At 49.3% G+C, this 11,593-nt stretch overlaps 1 protein-coding gene across 2 annotated transcripts in view; it reads right to left on the reverse strand.

The window, feature by feature from the left end:
- The window catches only part of SYN3 (synapsin III), a 202,954-nt gene that overhangs the window by 32,023 nt on the left and 159,338 nt on the right, over positions 1-11,593 (reverse strand). For both annotated transcript variants that reach the window (XM_083181129.1, XM_083181128.1), the window contains exons 7-8: positions 7,265-7,327; positions 1,210-1,352 (exon numbers count right to left, since the gene is read on the reverse strand). In XM_083181129.1, the coding sequence (XP_083037255.1) occupies positions 1,210-1,352; positions 7,265-7,327 (206 nt within the window). The remainder of the gene's footprint in view (positions 1-1,209; positions 1,353-7,264; positions 7,328-11,593) is intronic.

Raw genomic sequence — 11,593 nt, forward strand, 5'->3', positions numbered from 1 at the left:
GACCCTCCTGTCTCTTTGTGATTTGAAATTTCCTTTTAGTATAATCACTTTCATATGATCCTGATTGTGTCCTGGGCTGCAGAAATGTTTGGCCACAGGAAAGTGTGTCTTTTTTTCCTTTATTGTGTGGTAGATGGTACCATCTACCAATGTAGTGTACCTGATTCTGTGCACCAAATGTCCTATTGGGGGTCTGTATGTGGGAGAAACAGGACAAAAACTTAAGGCAAGGATGAGGTCCCATCGCCACACAATAAAGGAAAAAAAGACACACTTTCCTGTGGCCAAACATTTCTGCAGCCCAGGACACAATCAGGATCATATGAAAGTGATTATACTAAAAGGAAATTTCAAATCACAAAGAGACAGGAGGGTCTGGGAATACAAATTAATGACAACGTTTGACACCCTTAACACAGGACTGAATCTATCCGAGGGATTTATGGCCCACTACAACATCTGAGGAATCTGGCCGCGAGAGAGTGAGGGCATCGGAGCTCTAACTCTGGTCTGTCATCAACTTAGAGACAATAAAACTTTCACACTACTTATCTACAAACCAATTAAGGACTCAATTTACAAGCTCATTCTGTTATTTTGTTTTGTTTTGATCTTAAGAATGTCCATCTATCACATCTTGTTCCTACTCTGCTGTGTATATATATGTGGTTCTTCACACACCTTGTTATACCATGCCTGAGGAAGAGACCTAAGAAGTCTCGAAAGCTTGCATTTTAACAACATTTATTTTTGTTAGCCATTAAAAGGTATCATATTTGCTAGATTGCTATTTTGTTTTTCTCACTGAGGAACAATAAAACTTTTCTTATCAACTGGCTAACACGGTACCAAACTTTTTTCTTTTGACCAATTCTTAAAGCACATGGTCGCAAGGGACCATCTCCCTGACCACGTGATCTGAGGGTGATAATACATAGATAGAGCCAAGGTTAGAATCCAACCCAAGGACCCCAGGGTGCCAGCTGTTACTTATGGCAACTAGATGAGAGCTTCTGATCCCCGTTCTCTCCTGTTCTGGGTCTTGGATATAAATTCTGGGCTGTCTGTGCTAAGGCTTTCTCATAAGGAAATGCTGAATACATGCATAGAGATAGTTCTGTAGGGAGGATGTAACACTGTGTATGTAACAACATACATGATGCAGGAAGAGCACACAGGACAATGCAGATCCCTCCGCCCCACACTCACATGTACGCTTTGTAATTATTCCCGATTTTCTGGATGCGGATGTCGTACTTGGAGTCTACAAACGACTCGGTGGTCACGTAGGTCTTTGTCATGGCGACAATGCTGGCGATGTCCTGGAAGTCATACTGGTTTTCTACCTTTACCTGTTGGTAAGAAGGAAAAGGATGAGACACAGGTGAAGGCCAATACATTTCTATAGACCGTTGTATCTGCACCGGAACCAGAGATGGTACATTCTGGAACTGGACTTAGAAGCTTCCACGTCTTTCTGGAATCATCTAACCAATAGAAGTGGCGTTACACCAGTGTTTCCCAAATCCGGTTCTCACGCACTCCTAACAGGTCATGTATTCAGGATTTCCGACTGTAGATAGTTTCTGGCCATGTCCAGTAGACTAAGGGGTAGATTTATTAAGCTCGGTGAAGTGATTAAGTGTCTGATTTTTATCACGGACCAATCACCTCCTAACTGTCATTTTTCAAACCAAGCTTGTAACTTCACAGTTAGGAGCTGATTGGCCGGTGATAAAGTACCAGCCACATGATCACATCATCGAGTTTAATAAATCTGCCCCTCTATAACCTGTGGACGATCAAGGAAATCCTGAAAACATGCACATGAGAACCAGATTGGAGAAATACCGCCGTACACCTGCTTTTATTTTGATAGCTCAAATAGTCCACGTTTCTGCATATAGAAATAATGGGGAACGTACTGTGCTCTGCCACGCAATGTCTGAAATGGGTTCTATGGAAGGGGGACCTGGGTTGTAGGTTAGAGAACCAACGTCAAGGAACTTACCGGATTCAGTGGTATTGTATACACTTCCCAACCGCAGACACAAAGGACATTTGTTTTATCAGATGAAATGATGTCACTGGATACATCGGGACTTAATAATATCCCTAATAAGTGTTCCTTTATTACTCACACATGTTCCCGCAGAGTTCAGCAGCATATGCCATAAGCAGTAACTACAACGGTATGGTTACCACCTAGACCGAGAACACCAGCTCTCTGGACTGCGCACGCCGGTCTTAATCACCGGACTGTCCAGAATAATCCCGGGAAATTGTATCGATGTTGGAGCGGGTATCGTTAACTACATTTAGTGTACACACTAAAACGATTTGCACATTATATTGTTACCGATATCATCCATTGAGTTAACGATATATTGCCCAGTGTGTACCCAGTGTAAGATAAATGAGTAAAATATAATTGGATGCTATGGGAAACCTCTCCACTTCTATAAAGTGGAAGGTAATAACACAGCCGCCAATCAGCTCCCAACTGTCACATTACAGTCTGGGTTTGAAAAATGACAGGAGCTTATTGGCTGCTGCATTTTCACCACTTTATCACTTCACCAGGCGTAATACACCTGCCCCTTAGTAATCTTAGTGAAATCTAGCGCTGGGTGGAATGAGGCCCCCTCGCCAACATGATGACATATTTATCTGTGACCGCGCTAGGTCTTTCACACACCTTACCATGGATAATACGGGGGATACAGGGATGACACGCGGTGACCGCAGCACAGACACAAAACAAACACCCGCTCTCAGTTATTATTACCGCTATCTGTGAGACTCATTATCTAAACAGACGGACAGCTGGGAAAACAACTGTATGGTAGCAGTGGGGCCTTGTATTCTTACATGTAGGAGTTGTGCTCAATGACATCACTTGGCAGGGCGGATAAGGGCTCTGTTATTCGGAGGGTGACGAGGGAAGCTGGGGTTAGGACATTATATTCATTCTCCTGCTCCTGTTCCCGTAATGAGAATGTTTATCGGGCTCCTGATCTCCCCCTGTGTAACCGCAGGGAAGACACAGGGAGCAAGAGGCAAGCGGAAAATACTTCAGTTTACTAGAAATTGGGAGTACTTAGTATGTGAGGGATGGGAAGGCGATTATATCCCAAGTCTGTCTGCAGCGGACAGGGATTCTGCGTCACGGCGCGGCGGTCAGGAGAGATCTCCCGGCTGTCGTCCCCCAGTTTACTTCTCAAGGCCTCGCTGCTGTGATTTATCCGGCCTTGGGATGATTCTGTTATTCACAGTCTGAGTCAGGAACTGGAGTCCGGGCAGTCATCCAAGATGGCGGCCCTGGATGGGCCAAATTCATCCCCGTTCCGATGGTAGGGGGTCTGCGCAGGGACGTATATGCACATGTGCGGACCCCCCTGTACAAACACCTTCAGTGAGTATCACACATGCCGAGGCATTTGCACGGATAAGGGAGAGGGGGGCAGCTCATTTTGCCCCCCCGACTGCCTACGCTGTGCTGCCTACACTGCGCTCGGTGCACTGAACGAAGCTTCAGTGCAGGTCTTCTTCAATATAGGATGCCAGCGGCCAATTAAAATGCTGCACTGGCTTTGAGTCAATCAGAGCTTATGTACTGTTAGCCAATCAGAACAGCTTTCTGTACATGAGCTCTGATTGGCTCACCAGTTGGTGCTGCATTTTAATTGGCTGCTGGTGTCCTGCATTGAAGAAGCCTGCGCTTCGGTACCTGCAGGAGGGGACGAGGGAGCAGGAGTCGGGCGGTAAGTGAAGGGATGGTGGTGATTTCCAGTCCGGGCCCTAAAATTCCTAGTGGAAGCCCTGCCCCTATCTATTCTTAGAATGTAAGAAGGAGCGATCGCAACATTTATGATCCCTTCATTGCTGCCTGTGGCTTATTTAGTACTTAAAGGCAACCAATCAGGGCCTTGCATTTATTATCTAACTTGAACTGCAGAAGTAATAACTGTTTTCATTGGCCAATGGCCTTTATGAAGTACTGTTATCAGCTGCCCGCGTGTGCAGTGTATCTTACGGCACAGCCGCTGTGCCAGGGTACTGCAGATGGCGACCTCTGAGGGGGAAAGTCCAGTACAAGACATCCAGGCTTCCTATAGTATAATAAATCTCCATTTTCTCTGCAATGAAATCCTGTCCGGGCTTATGAAGAACTGCAGTTTATTTGTGACTGGAAAACATTTTACAGACAGGGAAATGTGTTATTGGGGGGCAGCCGACCACAAAACATCCGGGAATCTAAGGAGCTGGAACAAAATAAAGATTAATAGTACAAAAGCCCCCGCGTGTAGGGGGTGGGCTGGTGTATATGAGCTGGCCGCCGACCCCGCCAATGTGTTACTGGGAATTTCCACAGAATCACTATTGTCTCATTTCCATGGGAAGACGGTCGCTGTCTGGACGCTTCTCACATCGCGATGATACTAATTGCAGCTCTCCCGATAAGAGTGGTCGCAGCCAACCCATGGCTGGTCCGTTCTAACACAGCAGAACAGCCATAAAGCCAATCTGCCAGTTCTTCCACCTCAGTTACACATTCAGCCCACAGTAAGCAAGTCCTCCATCAGTGCACTGGACCAGAGAGCAGCTACCAGGGATAAGAGACAGGAGCCTTACCATTAGGTGGGAGAATGTGTCTCCTACCGGTTCTATTATGTTTGTGTATTTATTTAGGGAGATTTATCCTTTTGCGTGACACTTAATTTAGTTATGTTATCTAAATATGTTTCATGCAGCCTATGCTGTAGACCATCTATAGCAGGCATGCCCAAAGTCAGGCCCGGGGGCCAATTGCGGCCCGTGCTGTGATTTCAAGTGGCCTGCAGCCTCCAGCTGGAAGCGGGCAGAGCATCAGATGTGGGAAGCACAGGACACTAAAGGTGGGGCCCCGGTGAGCACGCCTTTACCTTGCTGTCTGTTGCAGTGAGGAGGTGCTGGCCACCACAGTCAGATGTGTTTGGCGTCCTACCCCTGCTGCTGCAATCGTATATCACCCTACTCCACAATCACAGTGACAGCAGTGTTTGGGGAGGGGGGCAGCAAGGGGGAAGCTTGCTCCCGTAACATGTAGAGCGGAGGAGGGCAGGAGCGGGAGCCCAAGCATCTCCTGTCCTTGCAGTGCCTGCTTTGCCTCTCCTTCCTCTGGCTCACACAAGGGGCTGGGAAACATACAAAGAAGGGAGGGGGCAAAGTGGGGGACATACAGTGAAGGAGGGTCAGCCTGAGGGACAAACAGTGAATGGAGGCAGTGATGGCTAATCAGAGAAGGGGGAGCAGGGGCAGGCTGGGGGACATACAGTGAATGGGGGGCAAAGTGGGGTACATAGTGAATGGGGGTCATACAGTGAATGGGAGTCATACAGTGAAGGAGGGTCAGGCTTGGGGACATACAATGAATGGAGGCACTGATGGACATTAAGAGAAAGGGGGCAGGATGTGGGACAGAGTGAATGGGTGCAGAGTGGGGAACATACAGTGAATGGGGGACATACAGTGAAGGAGGGGCAGGCTGGGGGACATAGAGTGAATGGGGGCAGTGTGGGTGACCATTCTGATGTGATTAATGATTGAAAGAATGTCAGGCTGAATGGTCGGCCCCCCACATTTTCACCTCACCAAATCTGGCCCTCGTCACAAAAAGTTTGGACACCCCTGATCTATAGTGTTAGATATTAATAATGTATTCCATACAGTACAACAAAAACGACCAATGTGTACATCTATGATCAGGGTCGGCCCTCGGTTCCTCTACTGCTCCTTCAGACAGCACTTTCTCCAATGTTCTGCAGAGTGGAAGCTTGTGAACGGCATTGGGAACCACCCTCCTTCCTCTAGAAATCCTGCATTTGCCCCTATACTAATACCCCTTTCACACCAGAAAATGCAGGGACTTACCCGGGAATACAGTCCAGGGATCAAGCAGGGAAAATCCTGGGTTGGCCTCTTTCACACCAGCCTAGTCCCTACATTTTGTAGTGTGAGGGAGGAGAGACAGTGCTGGGAGGGTGCCTATGTGAAGCAGCAGGTAGTGGGCAGTGGGGTCCAGACTGCGGGGATGGGCACTTGTAGTGCTATTTGATGGGCAGCGTGGCGGGAAGCGCTGCTGAATTTAAAACATTTTTAAAAGACTGGTCGGACGATGATTGGCTGACAGCGTCCAGCCAGTCTTTTCAAAATGTTTTCCATTTTAGAAACGCTTACCGCCCCGCCGCCCGCCAAATAGCGCTACAAGCTCTCAGCCTTTTACACCAGCGCTAGTCACGGGTTGTTCCCAGGGCCAACCTTGGAATTTTGGCTGGTGTGAAAGGGTTATAAGCTGTGCACTTGTGCGCACACCTATTTGCATGGACAGGCCGCATTTTGAGGCTCATTCAGGTGCAGTTGGTCTTGCTGCTGCTATTGCAATCTTTTGATGCATGCAATCGCGGATCTGTGCTTCTTTCTCACATTATTGTGTAAAGATTTATCTGATATGTGTGTGTGTGTGTGTGTGTGAAAAATGTCTTAGGCTAGTCATCACTACAACCTTAAAGATATAACACCGCAGCATGGCCATTGGCAGCCGGTTCTGTGGAGATTAAAAACATTCCAGAGCTACGCGGAATCGCTGATATAAAAAAAGTTATGCTGTTTTATGTTATGAATCATTACCAGGCAGCGAGGTGTTAGCTGCATGTGATCAAATACTGAACCGGACTATTACATTTCAGTAGCAGCTTCACACATTAATATGTATATTAAACAGTTTATCATTCCCAACCCCCCCCCCCCCCCCCCAACACCCCCTCCGCCCACCCCCAGTGTTATCCAGCACTTTCCTGTAATACACTTAATCTATATCCTTTAAAGGGAACCGGTCGCTTAGATACAGAGGCAGCCATTTTGGCAGTGCAACCTATTACATCACTAGAAACCGGTGACATTTTGACTCAGTGATGTCACCGTGTTGCTAGTGAAGTCACAGACTGCACGGTTGCCTCCGCTGTGCCTAGTCAATGGGAATATTTGACATTACTCCTCAATTATTAGGATAAAATGACAATCACCCAATGAACACTGAGGAGCAATAGTTCTGCATTTTAGCTGAGCAAGGTGTGAGTGGTGCACCAGTCCTGGTATGCTGAGGTAATTTATCATGACACATATATCAGGGGAGAGGGTGCGCCGTTCCTAAAGCTGGGAGGCCTGCGGTCTGCAAAACATCATGTCTGTAGTCTGTATGTATATAGCGCCGGACGTGTCTTACCTTGCCCATTCCGGCATGAGCATGGCCCAACTTCACCACTACTGGAAAATTCGGGGTCGTCAGCTATGAGAAACAGAGAAAAAGCAAAAGTTACGTCATGTGAAATGTCAGCTCACATGGTAAATGTTACACACAGGAACGCAACATTTATTTTTCTTTAATTTAAAAACAGTAGCCTTGTCTGTAACTGCTCGGCGCATTTCGCCTGTTGCCACCATTAGGCGAGGAAAGGGAGAGATTTTGAAACATATTTTAGTCATATGGATAAGCAGAACTCGCCCCCCCCCCCCCCCCCCCCACCCACCTTAGGCTATTGTACGGCACCTGAGATGAACTGACGCGTTTCAGTGCCCTGAGGACAACCATTGCATAGAGATTCTATGTGACTGCATGGCCTGTCTCTGGCCACTGATAGGCCAGTCATGTAACCATTCAGGTGACACCCCCGGCAGATACACCACGGATTGCAATGCCTGCAAAATCTAATGATGTCATATCAGGCATCTGCTGCCTCCCAGGCCCAATCTGCCCGTCCTCCCATCATCTGAAGGCTTCACGTTGGGGATGACGTGTCCAGCTTATTAATTAAATTGGTTACATAGTGGGGAAAGTTCGAATCAACACTCTGATAGTACAAGGTGCCTGCCCCTGACATCATATCACTGTGGGTTATTTTACATTCCTCCGTCCTGTAAGAGTTACTCTCTGGAGCAGCGGGAGATATCTCCACTCCCATCCCCGAGACGGGAGCCAAGATCAGCTCCAAGTCATGACTGTTTCTATCACTTTCCCAGGCAGTTCTCTGGAAGGCCGGGATTCTTATACCATAGTCCCAGGACTGGTAGTAATGATGTGTGCAGCGGAGGGCAGGTGCGGTCTGTGCGCCCGGTATGCAGGATCTGCAATGGAAAGTTACCTACTGAGCTGTACATATGGAGATATAGGGCGGTATTCAATGAGGCTGATTCGCCAGGTTTTTATGGCGATTTTGTGCGAATACATTTCAAGGTTTTTTTCGCCATGATTCACTGAGTAGCAATCGCTATCTTTTTATGGTGAAGTGGAATGTGAACTTTTAAAATAAAGTGTTTTGTTTTTTACAATTGGTGTCAAAAAATCTGCAATTTTATTCTGAGGAGGGGCATGCTATTTTTATTCATGTGCTGTAAGCAAAATTTTTTTTTTTTACACAGAGCAGCCAGCAGGGGGCCGGAGCCGAGCCTCTCATTAGATATTCATATATTCACTTCACCCGATCATTACATATTCATGATCGGGTGTAGTGAATATACGCGGTCCCCTGCTGGCACCCGGGGAGCCCAGCTCCCCCCCACAAACGTTCTGGGGCAGGCAGGGAGACCTCCATCTCCCTGCCTGCCACCGTCCTCAGGCTCCCTGCGGCGTTCGCCGCAGGAGCTCAAATTCGCCGGTCAGGGGCAGCGAGCCCCTGACTCGTTGAATACCAGAGCCGGCGAGGCTCCGGAACGCGGCGACCAGTGGCGAATGTGCAGCGAATCCTAAACAGAATTCGCTGCACATCGCCAAAATCCACATTGAATACCGCCCATAGAGCTGCGGTACTTGTTTCCTAGCACGGCGCCCACAAAGCAAATAGCTTAGTGGGCTATTCTGCGTAGGAAAATCGCATCGCGTACCGTGTATAGTGCAGTACGATGCGTGAGATGTCCACTTAGCACAGGAGTGCTTATACAATGAAATATCGCATAGGATCGCATGGCACCAAATGTGATGCGATATTTAATTGTACAAACACCCATGCCATGTGATGTGATAGGTGCCTACTATGCCATTGCGTCACCCCCAGTATCCACGCCACCCCGAAGCGTGGCGAGCGCAGCGAGCCCTGCGAGGGGTGGCGGAACGCGTCCTCTGACCTTTTCATACCCCCCACTATCCACGTCGGCGTGGAGTTGACTTTATGGTACTCTTTACTTAGTTGGGCGCCCATCGCGGTGATCGCGGGCATCGGGGCTAGTACATTAACGGCCGCGACGCGATGCCCGCGATCACCGCGATTTCCCATAGGGTTCAATGTTAAATTTAGTGCTGCCCGCGATTTTACATTCAATGCTTCAATGGCCGCGATTTGGCCATAGGAATCAATGTTAAATGGGCTACAGAGCCCAAATAGGCACAATTAACACTTAAATGTCCCCCCAAATTTGTAACGCCACCCCACCATCCACGCCAACCCGAAGCGTGGCGAGCGCAGCGAGGCCGCCAAGGGCGGCGTGACGCGTCCTCCGACCTTTTCATACCCCCACTATCCACGTCGGCGTGGAGTTGAGAATAGAATAGTGTGGCGAGCGCAGCGAGCCACCGAGGCCCGAAGCGTGGCGAGCGCAGCGAGCCCCGCGAGGGGACGCGGATACCTTCACAGGTAAGCGCGTCCCTTCGCGGGCTTCACTGGTATCTGGTCTCGTATTGCAGTGAAGCCCGCGAAGGGACGCGCTTAACTGTGAAGGTATCCGCGTCCCCTCGCGGGGCTCGCTGCGCTCGCCACGCTTCGGGCCTCGGTGGCTCGCTGCGCTCGCCACACTATTCTATTCTCAACTCCACGCCGACGTGGATAGTGGGGGTATGAAATGGTCGGAGGACGCGTACCGCCGCCCCTCGCGGGCTCGCTGCGCTCGCCACGCTTCGGGTTGGCGTGGATCGTGGGGTGGCGTTACAAATTTGGGGGGACATTTAAGTGTTAATTGTGCCTATTTGGGCTCTGTAGCCCATTTAACATTGATTCCTATGGCCAAATCGCGGCCATTGAAGCATTGAATGTAAAATCGCGGGCAGCACTAAATTTAACATTGAACCCTATGGGAAATCGCGGTGATCACGGGCATCGCGTCGCGGCCGTTAATGTACTGGCCTCGATCACCGCGATTTCTTTACCCACGACGCCCGCGATGGAGATCGTGGGCGCCGTGATAGGTAAAGAGTACCGACTTTATATAGTGTGGCGAGCGCAGCGAGCCCCGCGAGTGGACGCGGAATCGATGTAAAGTCATGCGCGTCCCCTCGCAGGGCTCGCTGTGCTCACCACGCTTCAGGCTCGGTGGCTCGCCACACTATATAAAATTAACTCCACGCCGACGTGGAAAGTGGGGGTATGAAAAGGTCAGAGGACGCATTCCGCTGCGCTCGCCACGCTTCGGGGTGGCGTGGATAGTGGGGGTGTTTTAGGAACACATTCACACCAGCCATATCATACATGTGGAAATATGGAAAATCGCATCGCATGTCATGCAAAAAGCGCATGCGATGCGATTTCACTACGTAAGCGTTCGTAGAAAATCTGGGCACCGTGCTAGGAAACAAGTACCAGAGTTGCTGTACCATAAGCTTTCAGGGCATAACCCCCCCCCCCCCCCCCCCCCCCGCCCCCTTTCAGGCATCCGTCACAGTCTTATTCTAAATGTCTGTACATAGATACCAAGGGTATAACTACCATAGGGGCAAGGGTGCAGCTGCTATGGGGCCTATTCCTATATAGTTATTCCTCTGATAGATACACTGCATGGAGGCCGCTGCTGTTCCTGTGTGGCAGACAGCACTGCTGCAAATAAGGTCAGATTCAAGTGCAAAGTGGGGACTAACCTGCTGTGTGAGTGGGGGGGGGGGGGGGGAGTTGCTATTGAAATGGTATATTGGTGTGCTGGGGGGCACTGGTCCTGATGTTGTGCTGGAAAGCATGTTGAGTGCAATGAGTGCATTGTAGTATGCTGGGGTGCATGTTTGTGTGCATGGAGAGCACGTTAGTGTGCTGGGGTGCAGGGGGCTATACCGGAGAGTAGAAAGAGCAGGTGCAGGGTGGGATGGGATGCTAGCGCGTTAGAGGGGTATGCTGGTCTGGTATTACAGGGGGGAAAAGATGGTAAATGGGAGGAAAATGCATAAAACAGGAAGAGAGCGGGGGACCAGGGTAAGATTAAGGGCAATACAATCTGGATGCAAGCCCACACATATCTTGAACAAATCATGTCGGCAGCATGCCCCAATATGTCTCCCCTGCACAGCGCGCACCCCAGGCCTCGCTCTGCGCTCCGCAGCCGCAGGATATAGGTGCTGTGGGAGTATACGTACTCTGTACAGACATTATGGGATATGTAACTGGAGTCTGACCCTAATTAGCGCTGGTGGGACGATGCCCGGTGACCTCGAGCTGCAGATCCCCGGTGCTAGTAGTAACAATCCGCGGGTCATTACCAGCACTGACATTCCATTGAGGCCCATTCATGTCCTGTTTGCAATTTAACATTTCACCCACTTATAAGAATGATCTGTCCCTGGGCCTAATGATCCACAGCAGTA

This window comes from Crinia signifera, chromosome 4 (assembly GCF_055691185.1).
Source record: "Crinia signifera chromosome 4, ASM5569118v1, whole genome shotgun sequence".
In the NCBI taxonomy this organism is placed as follows: Eukaryota; Metazoa; Chordata; class Amphibia; order Anura; family Myobatrachidae; genus Crinia; species Crinia signifera.